This window comes from Manacus vitellinus, unplaced genomic scaffold (genome assembly GCF_001715985.3).
Source record: "Manacus vitellinus isolate BGI_N305 unplaced genomic scaffold, ASM171598v3 scaffold_54_pilon, whole genome shotgun sequence".
NCBI lineage: Eukaryota > Metazoa > Chordata > Aves > Passeriformes > Pipridae > Manacus > Manacus vitellinus.
In genome coordinates this window covers 2,991,378-3,013,288 of record NW_021940645.1, presented here as the reverse complement: position 1 = coordinate 3,013,288, position 21,911 = coordinate 2,991,378, and the positions used below count along the sequence as shown (strand labels likewise).

At 38.5% G+C, this 21,911-nt stretch overlaps 1 protein-coding gene across 1 annotated transcript in view; it reads left to right on the top strand.

Moving 5' to 3' along the window:
- LDB3 (LIM domain binding 3) overlaps positions 1-21,911 on the top strand; it is a 74,588-nt gene that overhangs the window by 14,607 nt on the left and 38,070 nt on the right. Inside the window, exon 3 of the mRNA XM_008933661.2 lies at positions 17,230-17,381. Coding sequence (XP_008931909.1) covers positions 17,230-17,381 — 152 coding nt within the window. The remainder of the gene's footprint in view (positions 1-17,229; positions 17,382-21,911) is intronic.

Below are 21,911 nucleotides of genomic sequence, written 5' to 3'. Positions count from 1 at the left end.
GCTCTTGATGACAGACAAACTCTGTTTTTAGCATTGCACTGAAGGTCAGGCAAATGACTAGTTTCCAAATAGAGTAACTGAAGATACTGGAACAGATTTATTCCTGGTATAATTCCACTAGTTCTACGAAGTTACAGGGGAAGTATATTTGTCAAGAGAGCCTTATGAGTTGAAGGATAATACTGCTGCTCTCAATAACTTGTGGATAAAAGGAGCTTGGAAAAATACTATTTAATGTAACATTAAAATTCCTTCTGTAAGAGAAATTCTACACTTACTAAGACAAGAATAATGTTTTTAGCTGGTATAAACCAGTATAACTTCATTAAGGAGACTGACCACCATAGAATGTAGTACTTTTTCTGATATCAGAGAATGCAGCTCTAGATTTTTAATTACAGATGAGGTCGGGGTTTTCTGGGTGTGTGAATATTTTAGGGCTAATCTAGGAAAGGTAGACACTGCTTAGGCTACTTTCCTAGTGGCATTTAGGATGGTTCCATTATTTTTACAGATCTTTAATTTTGGCTACAGTTTTGGCCCACCTCAAGTCCATAAACTGACTATCAAGCGGACTGGTTAGATATTTCATTTAATTTTTGCAAGTTATCTGTGACCTTAATTCATACAGAAAGCAAAAATTGATTTTGCAGATGGGTCAAGAAAACAAAAACTAGATACTGTTGTACCATTGCTTGGGTATTAGTAAAGGAATAATCTACATCTTTATAGAATGACATTGCAAAGGCCAAAACTACTAGAACTGCTTTGTTAAAGTGGATTGGCCAGTCTAGGTTGGGCACATAAAGTCATAGATGCAGAGAGATCCTATGACTGTAAAAAGCTGTCACATTCTATGCCACTTTGTGCCTGAAGGACTAGGAGTACATTGGTTACTGACATCCTGTGACACTGGGAGTTGGCACAAACATTTAAGATTTAATTTTTTCGAAGAGGACATTGTCAAGAATGAGAAATAAACATAAACTGTGTTAACATTTTGTAAAACAGATGCAAGTACAAGCTTTACAGTTCCTTGGCAGAAATGTATCCCTTAAAGCTCAAACAGCATGTTTTAGTACTTTGGTCATACTTTCCCCAAAGGGTTACACTTCAGTGAGCTTTTCCCTTAGAGGTGTCAAAGTGTTTCTTTAATGACAGATACTCTGATGATCATGAAGTACAAAGAACTGTTGCCATCACAAGGCAGGATTTCTTCAAATTTAGCTAGCTTTGACGCTAATGCTGTACCCTGAAGGCTCCACTTTTCCAAACCATTCACAACATATGCTCTTTTTAAATCCATCAAACAATCCTGCACTCATTCTATACCCTACGTTCTAATGTCAAAGCAAATCTATGTTCTACTTGTGGCACCTGCTGTGGCACATACTTCAGCTACTTTAGGGTAGTACTAAGCATACCACCATACTTAAAGTCCTGTCAACATAGCTGTGATAAAGACCCTTTGGAAAATGTATAGCTTCACCCTAAAATAATCATTTATCATAACTCATAAGGGAGAATTAATTGGCATTTAGTACTTGTAATAATATGGATTAGTGCCCTTCATGAACAGGGCCATGTAGAAAAGTACAGGCCTCCTAGAGGTGTCCTTTCATTTTTAACAAGGCAAAACAATTTCTATTACAAATAAACTCCACTTTTAAAAACATACTTAAGATAATAAATATATTGGCAAGTGCTGTTGCACTGAATACTCTTAAGCCAGGCTTTAGCAACGTCAATCTGTATTACTAAATACTGAAAAGACTATCATAGCTTAAGTTACAAGTTTATGTTAAAAATAGATTAAACTTTTTTTCCTTTACTAACATCAACATAGTTCAAATGATGGGTTAACAAAATGCTATATTGTAATATTGCTGTCCACTATGGAAATACCTGTGCCATGGACTGATAAATTCTTTGTCTATAGCTTATGCAAAAACATACAGATCCCTCAAACTCTTTGGTGTATTAACATATTATGACTGGATTTGAGAGTATGCACTATCTACACATGGATCATGTTTCCCAGTTGATTGTTATATCCATTACATAAAGCTAGAAAGAGAAATAGAAGATGTTTTAAGAGGGAAAAAAGTTACTTTCTTAGTATTGACTCATGTTTATCTCAGAAGTTTCTGTACTCATCCTTTCTTCTCATTGAGATGTGTACAACTCTGAAATCCAGTCTCTTCTAAACCCATTATATGTTGACTTTTTTTTTTAAATGGATTTCTATGCTTCCTAGATTTGTCATGACAAGGAGTTGCCTAATTGAACTACAGATAAATGTAGATGGATACTTTTGATTCTGTGGACATTCTCCTGACTTTCTCCTACTAACATGGGCTTGTTGTCTGCATTCTGCCAAGACAGGCACTTTGAAACTTTAATTTCTGTGATTTAAGCTTATTTGTCACTCAAAAGATTGCAAAGATGATGTGTGCTTTGGGTGTTTGCCTCCTGGAGCAGAAAAGGACTCTCTGGTACAAAGAGGAAGGTGTGCTACTCATTGACTTTGCAAGATGGCAAGTTACATGTGAGTCCTGACAGCTCTTTTGTGAAGTGTTTGCTGTGGCCCCAGCCACAGTCATTAGAGAGGGGCTCCCAAATGTAAGGGTGACATGGACTTACAAGTTGTTACTTTTGATAAGAAGAGCAGGGAGGTTGGTCTTTGGGACAGAAGGAAATGGGGACAGGAGTACCAGATTGCCTGCTTTCCTTAATTTTACTTCCATAATCATAAAAGTGTAGAGGGAATAAAGAGCTTTTAGAACCTTATTGTAAATTAAAGGTATGTTTTCTAAATGTTATTTGAGAAGAAATCATTTCTATTTTGCCCGAGGTGAAAAATGAAAACTCTGATTTACCACTGCCAGGCAGTTTATGAAGGCATTTGTAGTGCAAAGCAGTTAAAAGAGATACTGAAGTGCAAAGCAGTTAAAAGAGAAACTGAAGTATTTGCATTTGCACCGAAGAGAATAAATTTGTCCAAAGTAGTGGGAAATTGGAACCATAATATTTTTGCTGTGCAAAAGCTTTATTTCTAATGTGTTGATAGGACAGAAAAATAAAATCCCAAGAGATCTCTGGTTCTCCAAAGCAAACAGGCTGGGGTCACAGGAAGAATATACACAATGGAATTAATTTTCTGCATGAGACTCCTTGAGTCATGAACTTTCACAACAGCTTGATTCACACCTTACTTGGGGAAGGTACTTGTAATGATGCTGTTTCAAAAGCTGTTAATCTTTTCATCTTAGAGCAGTTCAGTTCTTTGCCCTTCCTTCCTTAGTAAGATGTAACCACTTTTGATATTCAAACTTTCAGTTCTCCATTCTTTTTCTTTTTGCCTTTTTTCCTGATAGTTGATTATCAGTGTCCCTACTAATACAAGCACAAGACTTTCTAATTCCATGCTGATATACCACAAACAGCACACACACAGCCTTCTTATCAGTTTTTACATAAGATGGGCATGACTTCGTGTCATATCTGAGTTGCAGCCAGCAAAAGCTTAGCCTGAAAGCCTAGTGCTTTTTTTCCTCTGGATGATTGCATTGCACATTCTTACAGGGTCATGCATGTTAAAAAAGGATGAGGGGCCTCCAAAGAGATGTGACCAACACCTTATTGTCTGTGGAGCTTTTACCTCTGCACCATCACTGCAAATCTCTTCACAGAGGCTGCAACAGATGCCAGAATTACTGTCTGGACTGAAGGGCAACGTAGCATAGAGTTTGAAATGCAAGCTTTCATGGCAATTCTGTTTTTCTTTGGTATTCACACAGAGCAGCAAATGAGATGATTTTAAATGTTTTGAAGTAGAGAGTATCTTGTTCTTCTCTGACACAGCCAGAAAGTTGTAAAATAAGTTTTCTCTTCTTCTTATGTCTCAATTGCTCTGTTTTTTTCTGTTTGAATTTTTATTAGGAACTCATTTTAATGCCTGTATGATTTATTTATACGAGTCTTCTGTGTCATTTGCCCAAAATATTGCCTGATGTCTTGCTTGTCACTGTGAAACATGCTGATTCTTTATTTGTAGTGCTTATATTACCCTGCAGTACAGAGACAGGGAGGGTCTAAGCCACTTTAAGCTCAGCACTGGCCACATGTGGAAGAGGCTTCAATGCCTCACTGTTTAAACCAGAGAACTTCCTCAGATCTCTGGTGTGTCCCTTCATCAGAGAAGGCAGATAGCTAGATGAGTCTAGGTTTACTTTTACATTTTTTCTGTGTGGTTCATACATACAGCTTTAATATCAGCTACAGTTTATGCTTAACATTTTCCTCTACAGCCTTGTGAGTGTCTCCAATTTGATAATAAAATTTTGCTGGTAAAATGATATTTCCAGTTGTGACTCAATGTTAAGACTGAATAATAGGAGTCTTTTTCTAGTTCTTACTTTGGATAGCTCTTGAAGAATAGCATCATTATGAAATAATTGCTTTCCAGATATAGAATAGGAGGTTAATGTCACTGTGTGGAATAGAAATTACTTTTATTTGAATGTATACTGCACTGGCTATGACCCAGAAGACTCATTGGTATGATCTGGACTTATTAAGGAGCCCTTTTCTGAGGATTTTATGTTGGAGATACGCAGGAAATGGAAGCAGAAGATAGAGGGTGAATTTCTTTCAATCCTGACAAAAATGCAGAGGGGAGAGCCATTCAGAAGAAAATGCCTTTCACCAGCTGAGAAAAACAGATGGACATAATACATGGTACTATTTAAAATATTTCTACTAAAATTTTGGGAGCATCTTTGGATTTTATTAGGCAGTTTCATGTAAAATGCATATGCTGCTCCCATATCATATACATATGCAATCTTATAGCCTCTTCAAGGGCTGCATAATTCTATAAATAGAAGACCCATCCTAGGATAAAGAGAGACTACTAATACAGCTCTTTCTGCCCCAGGAATCTCCCCAGCTGCCAAATAATCATCCAAGCATTCTTAATTTTCATCTATTTCCACTTCCTGGTATCTGAAGTAAAAGCCTCCTGTTTGTTAAATAGGTGCATATTCACTTTGCAAAATGGTTTCTGCTGCCATTGCAGTTGTTACAGGGTTGATGTTGGTCACATCAAAGTTCCATCACTGGCAGTTTTAAATATTTTCTCTGCAAATGTGTTTAATGAGACTAAGCAATGTTACTGAACAAGATGCTGTGAAAGAGGAAAGAATGTAACAAAAAGGAAACAGATGAAAAATAAAACTAGGGAGAGTGGGAGCCGGTCATCCACTTCGTAATCTCCTGATTGAAGAGGCTTTAGAGAAACTTGGCCAAGATCAAGCTTTGACAACATATTAAAACTCCAAAACGCCTACAGATTTTGTTTGCACGTGGGTGCACAGCTCTGAAAAATGTCACTGTAAATATAACTGCCTAGAACAGAGAACTTTCCTAATTCCATCAGTCATAATTCTGGCTGAATCTGAGATTTGCATGCTGGTATTAGGGAATACATCCATCTTCTTTAAAGACATTTTTTCTTTATGCAGTCCAAAATGTCACTTTAATTTAGCCATTCAGATGCTTGCTTGATGACAAAATACAGTGATGAAGCTCATTGTCCTGCAGTTTAACTAAGTCCTCATTTGAGATCAAAGTGGAGGGTTAACTTTTTTTCTCTGTTCCTTTCAGTCCTCATTTGTATCAGGCAAATAATGGTTTTACCAGCAGCAGGAATCCTTATTAAAGTAACTGTCATATTTTCTCATCTATACAATCCATTGTTCAGCAATTCTTTTGGTGCCAGATGAAGGGAAAAAGACAAACTGGACACAGAAAGGCAGACCACCTTAGACCTTCTGAAATTCTTTCTTGGTCAAACAACAACTTTCCTGCTGCCTCTCCCAAACCAATTATTTTGACATGCTCCATTGCAGAAGTTAGTGTCTAACGCAGCCAAGGAAAACACTGCTAAGGCAAATTCTGAACTTGATTGCATTCCTTCCAAGGACTTAAATAGATGCCCTGTGAACAGTTATTCCTTAACAAAATATGCAACCAGATTATCATAATTAGCATATTTGCCCTGGATCAGGCGAGGAAAATTCCTAATTTGGACGTGCAGAGTTTAGAAACAAAGTGTGACTAGGTGTGTAGCTCATTCCAGCCTCTGCTTGCAGTGCAGAGGAAAAGTGTCTGCAGTTATCACTGAGAAATTAAAGATAAAAGCACAGCTTTGAAATGGAAGTGAAGCACTTCCTGCAGAATAATTCTGTTACTTCCCCATAAGTTGAACAGCCTGATGATCCATAACGAGCAATGCTCTGAACTGAGGATGAACGAGTATCTTAAACTAAGAATCAGGACCATATTCAGCTCTATAAAGCCTAGCTAAGTATAAAAAGCCAGCTAATTATGATTTTCACACAATTTATGCACCTAACCTTTGTTGCCTGAGAATGTCAGGCAACATTATTAGATACAAATGTCCAAGTCATTTTGGAAAATCCACACTAAGTTCCTAAACCACTGATCATGCTGCCAGACTGGTAGAAATCTTACATTCACTGTTATTTCAAAGTATAGTTAATCACTTGAAAGAAATAGGAATGTAAAGGGGAGTGAGAGTTGGAGGCGTATATGTAGACAGCAGACTTCAAGGCCCTACCTGAAACACTCCATTAAAACCTGCATGCTCTGGAAGAAAAATCCTGCCATATCTTGGTGCTGCTTACACTAATAAATGGTGAACACCAAACCTAGATGAGGAAAGAAGCAGAGTACCCAGAAAGGAATTGGCAGTAACATTCCTCCCCAAGTAAAAAGGTAAAAGTATCCCTAACCAGCAATATCAGTGTCACAGGCAGATCTGCAGGCTGTGTTTTGCAGGGGCCCTTGGGTTTGGCAGAAGGTGTTCATTCACAACTGATGGGGGCCTCTCTGTAATTAAAACAATGGAGGTTTTTGATTGAAGCCTCTGAAATGTAGTACAAAATAAAGCTGAAGAATGTATTAAGTTCCCATGGAACTGAAAGCTTTCCAGCCCTCACCTGTTGATCACCAGGGTGAGCAGCACAGAAGGTGAAAGGGTGTCCACAGCAACATGTCTGCTGGGTAGGAAATATTGATTCTCTTCCTGCCTTCATACTTTCTTTCAAGTGCCAGTTACTGATCGTAGTCTTTGCACATTGAAATCCCCCTGACACACACCTGTGCTGGGTAACTCCTTGGGGAATTCAAAACATGTAATCAGAAACAGCACTGTAAAAAATAAAAATGAAACCCCCATTAGCTTATCCAAAGATAATTGAGGCTGCTCGAACTATGCACTCTGCTGAATTAGGAATCACAAGATGACAGACTCCTGCCTTTCTCTGGAATGAGAATTCCCCAAGAACAGCTTTCCTTGTAGTTGTTGGGAATTTCTGAATCAAGTTTCAGCCCCAAACTTGGGCATAAAAATAGAAGCCGTGGTACGGTGAAGGTGAGTGGCATTGTTTGGATCTTCATTTTAAATGAAGAGCCATTTACCATAGGGAAATACTAACTAGCTGAGGTCTTTAATTTCTTAAAGCTCTTTTTAAACAACCTTCTAAATCTGCTTATGGCTTCTCAAGTTTATAGGACATTCTTGTTGAAACCTTATTTTAATACACCCTTCTTGGTGTTGTGTTTTCTTAACCTAGCAGTATTTTCAGTTGTACCTTTCAGGATGTTTAATGAAGACTTTCTGTAAATTTTCAGAACATAATCTCTTTGTCTTTTCTGCAATTTTTTTGCAAAAGATTTTTACTTCAGATTCTCCCTGGGAAATAGTGCAGGTTGGGAAGGGGAGCTGATGAAGCAGTACTCTATGAGGGAAGAAGACTGTCAGTCCAGGTTACCTTTGTGTATAGCACACCCATCTGATCTGACTTCTTTTTGACCAGAAATTAAACAAGCATTAGGAATTGAACCAAAAATTATCTTTCTCAATAAGTGATTCTTTTTCCATCTTAGTAATTTGACTTTTTTTTGAGACTGAAATAGCCTTTAGCTACAGACAGTACTAGTGTCCTACAACATTTCATTTCTATTGTTTTATTTTGCCTGTAAACAGAAAGCCTTTCTAAACTCATATAAAAGTTTGTTATTGTAGAGTTATGGAAAATACTCTAGTATTTGCAAAAAAACTGCAGAAAACCACATTTTGAAAACTTGTCAGCTTAATACTGCCATGTGCCCTGAAGCCACTGAGAGATGTGCAGGAAGATACTGCATTTATGCAACACAGGATTATAAAGTTAATTGGTGCAAAATTCAGTTAGAGGGATGCTCAATAAAACCATATATGTCACTGGCTGGTACTTTATCAAGTAAAATTGTGTGTGTGTGTTGTTATACTCTGCAAGCTTTCAGTGGGAAATCTTTGAAGATTGCTGTACTCACTACTGTAATGGGTTAAAACACCCAAAACCAGCATTGGCATCATCATGCTATCAATAAAGTTCAATCCTCTGAACCCTCCTCAAGGATGCTTTTAAAGAATTTAGAAAAACAAGATCCTTTTTTAAAATTCAGATTGTGCTGCTTCAACATAACAGTCTACAGCATAATAGGATTTCCCTTTTAGATTTGAGATTATATCATTATGTTCAGATTACTTCCTCTTAAACAAATGTGGCTCCTGTGGCTTCCTAAGGGAAGTGGCCTCTCTGTGTTCAAATGAAAAGCTAGGAAAACAAAGTTTAAGCCATTACATTTCAACAGGTAAAAGAACCATCCTCAGTCTCTCTAACTTCCCCAGCTTCCTGAAGCATCCAGCAGTGTAGGTACCTGTTATATGCATCAAGATTGTATTTTACTTGCTCCATCTTTAAATTTCCAAGGTTCCTGCTGGGATACCTGGGAGAATGTCATGTTATGCACTAAATGTGACACACCATATTACAGAACAAATTGGCATTACACTTTCTTGGGGGAACTTTCCTTCTGTTCTTTTTTATTAACTTTGGTCTTGAAAAGAATTCTTCACTCTCTGAAGTTTGAAGCTTGTGCTTTTGTTTATTCCCTCACAGAGCATGGATGATTGCTATGGGTACAGAACAGTTACTCTTGTGGATAAAGCAAGTGTTTAATGAGTAATTGCTGATATTTACTGACTGGTTAATGCTGGGCCTTCCAACTGGACCAGGTTCACATTGGGCAAGACGGCCTCCTAAAACCTTAGATGCCAAAGTAATGGCACGATACCAAGTGCAGTTCCTGCAAATTTAGTTCTGATTCAACATCTCTGTCACTGTGGACATGTACTACATTTCATCTTCTTTCATGCAGATGCCTTTCTGTGTGTACTATACTGTTCTACCATCTGTAGGCAGAGCACAGAGTCGAGCACTAAGTACTTCTGGTTTAGAGGCAGGATCGCTATTTGCTGTGTCAAAATGACAGTTCATATTTTAGTGATCAGAGGAAGAATTACTCCTTTGTATTTTGGTGGCCAGAAACAAAAATAACTCCAACAAATGCACATTTAAAGAACAGTTAAATGTAAGCCTACATCAATGTAATAAGTACCCTACTTTACAAACACACAGGAGCAGAGGAATCACTTATATATCAGTCAGATCTGTGCTGGAACCTCAGGACTTGAAGTCAAAGCTATTTTAAGTTGCTTAATATCATGAAGTGGTTGCAGGCCACTAACTGCCAAACTAAAACTCTCAGTATTGTCTCAAATGTCCTTTTAGTCAGACCTTATTGTTGCTGAACCAATCAAAAGCCCTTCAAATATACATCATTGTGGTCTTAGTTACATACTATGAGATGCATTAAGCAGAATGAACTTGAAAAAATAAAATCTTACCATAGTGGCCATTAGGAACACACAGAAACCCCTCAGTTTATTGCTAATGCTTGTAGGGGGAGACAAGACAGATTGTGTTTCTGTGAGCAGGTCAAAAAACTGCAGAGAATGTAGGATTCAAGAAGATGATAATTGTGAATATGTAAAAGGCAATATTGCTAACTGAGATCTGTCTACTTGAAACACAAAGAAACATCCCACCTTCTACAACTTCCTTGAAATGAATTTAGATTTGGAAAAGAGAAGCAGAGAAGAGGATGGGGAACCTTTGAAGAAACTTGGCAGTCATGATCCTGCAAACACTTGGAAGCTGAGTGTCTGTTTGCTGCAGGGGGTGTCCTGTACAAGTTGACAGAACTCACACATGGGGGCTGCCAGCATACTGAGGATCAGTGCCTCCCTTTTATTCTCAGTTTTGGTTTGCATTCAGGTTCATAAACTCTTTGATACCAAATAAGAACTTTGTCACTTGTTCCTTAAAACCTGTTGTTGTAACAAAACAATCCACATTTATTATTGTGTGACTCACCTCTCTGCTTTCATTTCATTTCCATGAGATGCACAGCACACACTACCTTGGCACAGTACGTGATGCTAACTGAGAACAGACTGAATAGATGTAACAGCTATCTTTAGATAAAGACTGGGAGAAGAGATATTACTATTAGTCATACCATGCAAGATTTAAAGAGCTGCTTAACCTTCTAGTAACGCCAACACATCCTATTAAAAAGCCACATCCACACTTTTACTATCATCTGTATCACTGTTGTACATAGAGTACTCCTGCTTCTAACAAGCTAAGCTGCAAAGTCCACAATATTTCCTTTTTTTTTATTTTTTAACAAGAGATTGAAATTTTTTCAATCAGATAATGTGGGAGTGGGGCAGGGAATGAAATGATCTTCCAACTAGGAACAGGAGTATTCACACTGACTCTCAAAAAATCCCCCAAAGCCTTGCCTAGGGCAATCCCCTAAGCACTGCCTATATGCTTCCTTTCATTTCCCAGCTGAAAATCTTTTACATTTGGTTTATTTTCATCACCTGTGTCTCATTAGCTTGGCAGGAAGGGCTATCTGTCTGCTTCCTTGAAGAGCCTATATATTGTGCATGAAAAGCAGTGTTGTGGGGGTTTTATGTGACAGTGGGATTTTTTGTGTTAATCAAGGCTGCATCATTCCAGTATGGCCTGGCACACTCGAGGTTGAGGTAAGCCACATAGCTGGAATGTTGGAGTATGGATTTTGGCACAGGGTGTCCTGAATCCTAAGTGCTTGACTGGCCATCTCACAAAATCTCTGTGCTACTGTGGCTCCTGTTACCCAAGAGAGGTAGATTAGAGCTATTTTGGGTGTTCTCACATGTATTGTAATCTCCCTTCCTAGCTACAGATGAAGCAGAGCCTGAGAGGCCACTTCAGAGTGTCTTTGCAGCTTGCCAGCTCAGCTCTGTTTAGTATAAATGGAAGCTCTTCAAGGTGTCAGTGGCATGTTTTGCAGATGCCATGAGTGTTCATTTAAGGCAGGTTTCATTGTCTCATTAAAGCAAACCAACAAAAAACAGAAAGGAAAAAAAAGCCAGTAAAGCCCAATAGTGAATTTAAAACGATGAGACATGTTGTTCAGGCAAATGGTAGCTACAGAAAGGGAGTTTTCTTTAGGTTTGGTTAGTGGTACATACAAGGACTTTAGTTTCAGGTTTCCTACAGTCCTGTCTTTACATTTAATCGTGCTTGCTCAGCTCTCTCATCTAACACAGAAAGCTATAAAAGCCATGATCAAAAGATAGTGGGGTGTTTGCCCTATGGTGGAGGTTATCTAGGCTGTTTCTTTCCTTGATTCTGTTTTATGCCTTCTGACAATGTGTCGAATGAAACAGTGGATTTCTGCCTGATGACTTATCCCTGTAGGTTTTATTCATTTTTCTTTGCTGTTTTTTCTAGTCCATAATTGACTTCTGTTTTCTAAGAAAACCCATGATTTTCCCTTTGAAGCTGTTACACATTTATTGTGGGGACAGGGTGAAAAGTGACTCATTTAGGAAAAAATAATATAAATTTCCTCTATTGACTTGTTCACAATGGGAGAGGAACTGATGTCTCCAGTCCAGAGATAACTACTTGGATTCATATGGACATTCAGTAACTGTTCTGCAGTGGGGTTTCAAAGCAGGTCTCTCTGTTCAGTAGTTCATGCTCCCATGCATAAAGTGAGGAAGTTTTGCAGCCACTCTCGGGCACTGAGAGCCTCAGGGCTCACAAAGACTGCAAAGACTTGTTGGAAGCATCTGTGCAAAAAAACACTTGCATAAATAAAATGGAGAGAGATTTAAATGCTGTTTTCTCAATAAAGGAAGCATACAGTATTTTCTAGTGATCCTTAGTCTCTGTCCAGTCCTTTTCTTGTAAGAGCATATTACAGACTATGGTCGCTGGTAGTTTATGTCATGTCTCTGAATTTTTGATTATGGAAAGGAACATTCTCTTTAAATAATTTCTTTTATTCCAGAGATCTTGAAGAGGAGAGGGTGTTTGTTCCCTGTGCTTTTGCCTATTCTAGTGCTAGTGAATATTTGATTCTCTGAAATGTTTTTCTTAAATGAGAAGCAGAAAATATAAGTTGTTGATTTTAGGGTTGAGGTCAGGCATAGCTGAAGTCCTGGACAAAGAAGAGGCCCTGGCTAATGCTGCAGGCTACCATATTAACATCTTCTCAGTTGTATAGGCCTTCCTTTGTATTTCTGTGTGCCTTGTAAACCAGCAGTCCCTTGGGGGTAGGAAGGCTGTGTCCATCCATCTGTTTATACAGGCATTCTCGTTAGTATTTTAGCACTCATCCACTCAAATGCTGCCTGATCCCTATCTCTCCCCCACTTGGAGTGGAGCTAAGAGGCCTTGGATGGGAACATGTGCAGTTCTCAAGGTGGTACAGCAGCTGCACTTTGTACACTGCCTCCCAGAGCTCTGGCTAAGTCGTATTTACTCTGAACCCAGTGCAGACGTACTTTTTTAGGGCACAGCTGTCACTGCGGTGCTATATATTCACCCAGAATACAGAGCTGCTCACAGCAGAGAGTAGTAAGAATTCTCTGTGGTGCATTGAATGTAACATGTGATACTTCCAGCCTGCCCACTTGCTTTAAGCCAGGGATATTGGAAGTCAGATGTCTGCCTCGTAGGAAACGTGTGAGGGCTGAAAAATCCCATCTCTGAAGCAGCACATGTTCCTCTGCTTTTCTGAGAGGCGTGAAAGATGCTTGCCTTTTCAATATGAAGTCTGTGCTTGGGCTTGAGGCACTGAAGAAACACTATTAAAATTAGATCTGTCGGTGGTACCTTGGCTTGGATTTTGTAAATCAGTTGACAGAACTGGCCGTGCCTTGAATCTCTGGTGAACTCTGTAGCCTTAAATAAAGGCATTTGCAGCACCCAGCTACTGAAAGCTCTGTTGTAATCCACAGCAAGTAAGCTAAGACTATTACAAAGGTTTTCTGAAATAGTCTAGATTTTTTAAGAAAAAAGATGGTGGTCAAATTGAAAAATGCATATTTGGCCTAGAGAGTTATATGTTTCTCTCTGTTACCTGTGTTCATAGAAGAGAGGCTGAGATGAGAGCAGACTAGAACCCTACTGTCTTCTGTGTAGACAGACCTAGATTTGCATTCTAATTCCAAGGGTTAATTAACATTTGTCCTTCAAAAATATTTTTAAAAAATATTTTTAAATAGAAAATATTCCCTAAAGATTTCACAAATACACAGTGAGCTCTTCTCTGCTTGTGATTATATTTAGTAAATTTTAGTAGATCAGAGATGAATTTTCAAAGGAAAATACCAACAGATAAAAGATAAACACTTTGCATTCCATTCCTTTCAGCTGGATCTTTAAAAATGGGAACAAGATAGTCTTGAAAGTGCCTTGACACTTCAGATCTGGCTGCCCTATATCTCCATCTGTACGCTGGTATTTTGTCCCCAACAATTACTGACTGTTCTCAATGTCTGCTGTTAATGCATGCTGTGGCTTCTCTTGAAACTCTCTCAGAGATGCCTCTCAGCTTGTAACTAAAATAGGTATAATTTTGTACTTCAGTTTTTGAATGTTTTATACAGATTCTGCATCCAGTCCTTAATAGTGCCTTCTATATAAAGCTCTACAGGACCAAACAATCTAGCATGCTTTTAGACAGTGGAAATACTGGGGGGGAAAGTAACTCTTTCCTGATACTTATTATTTTTCTGAATTACTGATACAATAAATTAGGTCCATCTTTTATATTTGTGAGTCTTGCTGTCTATGAAGTTAGGATAAGCTGAATTTAAGCCCAGAATTTGCTACCATTAATCTTAGTTGGAGAAATGACTGCAAATCCCCTCTTTTACTTTTCAAATATAAGAACAATGGCTGGTAAGCCAAGATTGAGATCTTTTCCTTGTCTCTCACAGTATGGTTCTCCTGGACCTCTTTGCCTCAGAAAGGGTGTTGCAATGGCTATAGTTATAAATTCATATAAATCACAAATTCAAAATCACTCAGGACTTTTGTTCAAGAGATTCTTCTGATTGAATGTATTTTTTTCATTTAGGTAGTGTTTTCCAGAAGTGTTATGCAGAAAATATCCCACTATAGTAGGTGAAATCAGGTCAGTAGTTATAACCATCCACTCCCTCTAAATTAACTGTAATTCTAGGACAGTTGTATCTTTAAGCTGTATCTTTAAGATATAACATTTTGGGCTGCTAAAAGCAGAAGTCAGAGAAAGTGAGAGGAAGTCCGTGTGTTACAGCTGTGTTAAACTAGTGCCAGATCTAGACTGGTTTATCCTTTCTGTGGAAACTCTGTTTCTCTGGGCTTATTTTGTTTGAACCATCACTGGGGAGTGGAAAGGGAAATATATGGGTTAAGTAGGAGTTGCCATATTAGGGTAGACATTTGACTTTCAGTAACTGGGTTGATGTACAAAAACCAGTCTTTGTTCTTGATGAGAGAAAGTGTGTATGTGTGTGTGGCAGGGGTGTCCCAGAATTTGGAACCAGCTGTCTGGCTACTGGAAACACCAGCATCACACAGTTAATGTTTTGTGGCAAGAACTTGCATATTTGATGAGCAAGTAAAAGGTAGAGTCTTGGAAAAGTGTTGTGTGGTGATTATTTATTAAAAAAGCTCTATCAAGCAGGCTCAAGCCTTGGTGTCTGCCTGACTGGCAAACAGTTCATGTTAATAGAGAAAAAGGATAATTTGAGAAAGATTGAAGTGTCCTACTTGATGAATTCAGGTCTTCCTGACTCAGACAAATGAGTTTGGCATTAGTTCACATTTTGCCCTTTCCTGACCTCTTATTTTATTTCAAATTCTGTTTCTTGACATATTTGGAGGACTGAGCAGGTACAAGTACATGTGGGTATGCAAATAATCTGTATTCTTTGTAGGCTTCTGGATTCTGTGTACTTGGCACAATGCAAGTCAATAAAATGCATAGAAGCTAATGTTTTTATAATAGGTTAGGAAAACAATGTTTGTAACATGAATCTCTTGTTTCTATTAATCTCTTTCTATGAGGGTGTATTAGACTATAGAATAAAACTCCATCTTTGAAACTACCACAAAATATTTCTCCCACCCCTTGATGCTCTAACACAAGAAAAATACTTTGTGGGGTGGTGCTGCCATTATCAGTCACTTCTGCTTGCATGAGAACATTATAACTGTGGCTGTCTTTCACTCAGAAAACATAGAACTCTTATTGCTTCTATCTCTAATGAAAAGGTATAAAAACTTGTCCCTTCCAGTCAGATCAGTTCTGGGATGTTATTTACAGTGCCTAGCTTGAAAGTAGTCTTTGTTTTAAGTAATGTCTGAGTAAGCAGGGAGCTGTGTTTTAGCTCCCTGATACTAAAGCTTGTGTTCTAGTAAATTGACAGCTCCCACTGTCAGGCTACACTGTAAATTAGACTGCCAGCCTCAGTACTGAACACCTTTAATGGGATGTGAAGAAAGGCTTGGGGTTTTTCCCTTCTTTTGCTTATTTTTCTTTGCCAATGAAGAGCATAAATAAGCAGTCTGGGGAATTGTTTTGGAAGGAGTTTTTCATTTTGCGTATGTACATATTTATAAGTGTTTTGAGGTCATATTAGGGAAGGGAAGTTAAGGAATTCCACTTCACACTTAGAAGTGTTTGAATTTTTGTTGGGTTTTGGTTTCCCTAAGAATTTAACTTCACAGTTTCAGCCTGGCTGAATTCACAGGGGAATTTTGGCTCATAATCAAACACATCTTTCTTTTATGTCCTCTGTACTGAAGGAACAGAATTTTTGAATGCAGCCTTTGTTGTAGTATTTCAGAAGATCCTTGGGCTTTCTTAGAAGTGAGGAATGTAAGTCAGCGAGTCTCTAAAAATAAGAGCAAAGACCTATAGCTTTTGTCCATGTGCTTCAAGTTCTGCGTGCTGAAAGCAGAGGACAGCTCCAATGTGTTCACTAAAACTTGTCTGGCTGACTGTGTGTGAAGGCTCTTCTGTTTTAGTTGGAGTTCCTCAGTGGAGTCAAGTTTCATAAGTAGCTGTGTTGGTGTCATCCATATGGAAGCTGAGACTGCTGTGTAGAGCTGAGGTCAGGGCACTGTCCATTTGGAGAAGATGCAGTTCACAAGGTACCTAGAGCTAACAAAATGTGTTACCATAGTGAATGACCAGAATTCTGAACTGTTGTGTCAGTGGTTGCATTTCTAGTTGAAGCATTCTGGCTTTTTATTTCTAGCAGTGCCAGTCTGTCTTTGGAGTGTGAGGTCCAACAGGTTGCTGAGATCATCTTGGGGATGTAGTGATCTGCCTTGGTAATGGAGCTGTACTTGTGTGTAGGTGAGGTTATCCTGTAGTTGTATGTAGGTGAGGTTATCCTATAAAGCTTGCTATAAAAGAAGCAAAGCATGTCCAAGGCCCCTCACATGCAATCATTTTCTGTCTGCTCAATTAAATGAATTAATTTGGGTAAAATGGCTTTTAGGAGGAAAAATACAATAAAATCATACATTAGGTGGTAGTTCATTAGTTTTCTGCTTCTGAGTAAAGTCTCTATATACTACTATAATATAAATAGTGATAATTATCTCCTTGAGGAAGAGAGAATAGGTAGTAAGGGAACCACTACATTGGGCTTAACCTCTCAAAATGGAAGTAATGACAAGTAGATGTTGTCCTGGACCTTTGCAGAAATGTAAGTTAACTTTGATTTGTTTAATTGCCACAAATGTTGTTGTTTCACCCATGCAATAGTAGATACAACTAGTGTTGTATCTATTAGTGTATTTATTGCTGTATGTATTCTGTATTATAATTCAGGGTGAGTTCTCCAACTGTTTTGTGTACAGAATAACTTATCCTGATGAGAACTTTTTTTGTTTTCCTGCACAGATCACCCCTGGCAGCAAGGCAGCACAGTCACAGATGAACCAGGGGGACCTTGTGGTGGCCATTGATGGAGTCAACACTGACAGCATGACCCACCTTGAGGCCCAGAACAAGATCAAATCAGCCAGCCACAACCTGAGCCTCACTCTTCAAAAGTATGTTGATATAAGTTAAAGGCTTTGCATTCCTAAGGGCATCCTATGAAACTCGTGACTGAGTTATAAGTGTTTTATCTCTGCCTGTCAGATTTATTTGAAGTGCTCATGACATAGATATGAGATGGAAAGCCAAAATCTGCTCTGATTCTCGTAGAAATTGGATGGTTGTTATGTTGGAATTTAGCCCATTGAATACAGATCCACTCAAGCTTCTGTTAAATTCAACAGTGATGTTTCTTTTGTTTATTCCCATATGGACAAGACAGTTTTGTTTGGTTCATTTATGAACCACCGTTCTAGAAATGACCAGTGAAATAAGTGTTATGGGTGCATGGGAGGAGCCTGTCATTCACAGGGAGAACAGTCCCAGCAGGCTGAGAATTTGTGCTGATGGTCTGGCACCAGAGAGTCTGAAAGTGTCCACTTTTCATCTGGCAGAAGGAGAAAGGTGTAGCCCAAGTGCAGGAAAGGGAGTCAGTAGAACATGGTGAGGGCAGGTTTTCTCATAGAGATGTGATAGAAGTTGTCTTGCCATTGAGAAAGCAGATAATAGGTCTTTTAACTTTTCCTGGTTAATGTTGCTTCCAAGGAAACTTGTTCTCAAGTCAGATAACCTTGCAAAGAGAATTTCTGTAATAAATGCATTAATATTTAAAGCTCCATAATTACAGAAGGCAAAGTAGCTGCTAATTTTATTGCATTATGGAGAAGATGATTTTTACATAGGGCAGGCAAAGACTGGTACAGAAAGAAGCTCGTAATGTGGAAGTACAAGTTAGAATATGCCAAAAAATCTCATCCAGGAATGTGCAGTAGGGCTAATCAGTATCAGGAACAGACTAATACCTAAGGGAATAAGATCTTTAGCTAAGTTTTCCAAGACAGAGCAGTGTATTCCAAAGCAAAATGTATGCCTGAATTTCCCTCATGGCTTTACCTTTTAAGTTGATCTTTAAGGGAGTGCCCCAGGTAGTGTATAAAACCAGTACAAAATGGAGAATGATGCTAACAAAACTGCAGCATATATGTTAGCTTTTGTGAAAACACTGGGTAGAGTTACATATTTCCTGGAAATGTAGAACTATATTTTCCGGAAAAGAGTTTAATTTAAAGGACTTGAGATTTTCAGTTGTTGCAGGTTTAAGATTTTCCTCAGTGTGGTCTGCCTGTTCCAGTGAATGCAGGGGAGGTAGGAGGATGCATGGAATAATTGCTGCCACCTCATATGATGTGCACATGTGCCTCATGTGTGCTTAGGGAAGATTAATGAGAAACCAAACAGTCAAAAGAAACCAGTAGCCTAATCCTAAATGTGCTGAAATGGGCATTATATCAGAAGCCAGAAGAAAACAGTCTTCCAGAGCTGTTGAGGGAAGCTGGGGCACTACCTTGATGTGTGTAGTTGAATTCTCATTTCTGTGGCCAACTCCAGCTTTTCTTTTTCTCCACTCTAGTGCATGCTAGTTTTATTATGAATATATGTAAGACAACTTTTTTATAAAGATTTACATTGTTCTGGATTATTTTGTATTTAAAAGTTAAGGAAAATCCTTTCTGATTATTTTAGAACTTCTGTCTGCTTTTCTGTTGGATCCTTGTGTTTTTACATTGAGAGAAAATGCTGCTTATTATGCTTTGGGTTGTTGTATACTTGGAATTAATTTTCCCCAATAGTGGATCTGAAAACTGGTCCAGTGTCTGCATCTATTGGCCCAGTATTTATAACTGCAATCCAAAAGCTCTCCTTCCACACAGAAGAAAAGTTTCCAAAAGTGTGACTAAAAGAAAAAAAAAGAAAACTAGTAGAAGTACCATTATTAATTGCTTTCATGCTCCATTTATTGTTTCTTCTGTTTTTTTAAGCCTTACCCTGTTTCTTGATTCCAAAACAATAGTATAGAATTCAGATAATCGAGTTATGTGGATAATGGCCAGCCAAAGAAAGCAGTAATGGAGTGTTCCACAGACTGAAATGTGCTTGCCTAGATAATAGATGTAGATGAGCTAAAAATTCATTTTGAAAAGAAGAAAAATGGTGTAAAGTAAAATGAAGTACTAGCAAGCACAGATAGGTCAGAAACGTGCTTTTTTAACAAGGGAGAGCTTTCATAGGTCATGTTTTTGCTCTGAACTTACACAATTCATGGAATCTTCTCTTCAGCTGCTTTATGGTGTGAGCTCTTAGTTCATCTTGGTGACCCATTCAACCTCTCTAGAGTTATATGGGAAAAAGCAGTGACAAGAACTAAAAAGTAATTTATTTTTTTAACAATGTTTTTTTTCTTAGATGATTAGGGGCTATTCAAAGAGTTGTGCTCAGAGGCATTAAGCTGGCTTTTGCTCTGCACAGTTCAGTATTTATACAAGCTAAAGCTTATCAGCATGTGATCTCAGCCAACTGATGTATGCATGGAACCCTATTAAAGATCCACTATCCCAAAGACTTGAACAAAAGGCATCTCCACAATATTCAGGAACTTATATTAATCTTGAAAAATCACTTTTTTACTGGACACAAATGGGTTAACTTACTTAGGGATGAAAAGATTCTGTCAATTTAGTCACCTTCCCAAAATTCACAGTGCAATATACTTTCTTCCAAAAAAAAATAATTTATAGGTATTGTATTGGTGAGACGAATAACAGTTAACATGAAAAATATGGTAACAGTGACAAGGGATAGGAACTTTCAACCAAATAAGAACAAAACAGAAGAAAGGCAGAATCTCCTGGGACTTGGTTAACAGGAACATGACTGTGCTGAGAGATCACTGTGACATTTTTAGATATGGCTTGCAGGACGAAACTGGAGTGGAGTGTTCTACTACTGTGGAAAAACAACAAGAGTTGCCATAAAGAGCACAGAGATGGAAGTGCTCACTTATTTGTATAAAAATTTGCAAACATTGGAAATCCATTCAAATGGAAAAGGCACACATGTGCATTAGGAAATTGATTGTTGTGGTAAGAAAACTTAAGCCCTAAATTGTGATGATATTGGACATTTATATGAAGTACTCACGTGGCTCTACAGAATAGGCTTCAAGGTCATGGAAGGCCTTCCCAGGCAATCTGTGGCTTGGTTTTGTTGTTGCAGCACTGGAAATTAGAAGTGAACTTGCTTGCTTAATCCAGGGAAGAAAGAGTGGAACATGAAATCTAGACATAAATGCTCCGAGATAGAAAGCTTTTTATTTTTCTAATGGTTCTTGGCTCTCAAGAGCAATGGCCTTTTCTTTTATTGATCCTGGCCACGAAGGTTTCATGAGCATTGTTTGTAACCTGACAGCTCAGACAGTGTTTGCTACTACTCACTTTTATTATCACAATTCAGTTCCTAGTGGGTTTTTTTCAGGGTGGGAAACTGTTTATTTTTTTATTTGGCTGTCAAAAAAATCTGTAGATGGTGTCAGCACTTGTGCAGGACATCAAACTGCAAGACCTCAAACGTAGAAGGGAAGTGTTAAGAGTGCCCTCTTATACTTGCCTGCCTAAACAACAAGAGTCTCTGCTTCCCTGGCTGTACTAACTTAGTTTTATTTCCAGTACTATCGGTCTGCACTGTTCAAGGCACACTAACATAGATCTTCAGTGAGTGCTAAGTGCTCAGTGCTGGCCTGGATGGAGTTCTCCGGGTTTCGCTCATGTAGATACCCCATTATGGGTTCAGGAATTTGTGGATGTTTTTTTCTGACAGCTTCCTTTCCTAAGCTCCCTGTTAAATTTGTTCTTACCACCTCACCCATGCAGTGTTTTCACATGAAACCACAAAATCAGACTGGAAGTCTCGCCAGCTATGCCAGAGGTTTGATCAGGCAGCCAGAACTTGTTAGTGGCTTGGGTGCAACACTGCATTGTCTGGTTGCCTACTTCTCCAGAGCCTGCAACATGCCTCCCCGTGCTGCTCTGGGGAAGTTAAAGGATGAAGACAGGCAAGTGTCAGTATTTGGACCATTCCTGAAGAAAGAGACCTGTTATCCAGTGATCACAGACTGGCTCTGCTTCCTTCAGTTTAGAGGACGAAATACGTCTAGGGAGTGAATTCTTTTTTGCTGAAGGAAAGAGAGCAAGAGTGAGGGAAGAAGGAAAGAAATGTCTTTGGCACAGTGCACCCAGTAGAACTCCATGAGACACAATAGTATCCAGGCAAACCAGACTGATATTCTAAAACATTAGATATATTATTCTAATTTTTCTAAAATATTAGGTACATAGGTGCAGCTTGTTCCTTAGAAATGTGCCTTCTTCCAGGTGTACTGAGCAGGGTATTGGTGCTAGTTCTTCTAGACCATGCTATGGAAGGCTGTGATCATACTCTAGAATGGCCTGGATCATGGTGGAAAAAGATATTACCTTGCTTATAGTCGTTTTGTGACCTCCTGGAGTTTAGTTCCCAATCATTTTCCAGTATCAGTTTCTAATCAGTTACTTGAGCTACACAGCTGCCCTCAGGCATTTTAATTCTGGGCCAGTCAAAGTTCATCTTTAACTGTCTGGCTGCCCCACAGATATTAGGCCACAAACTTG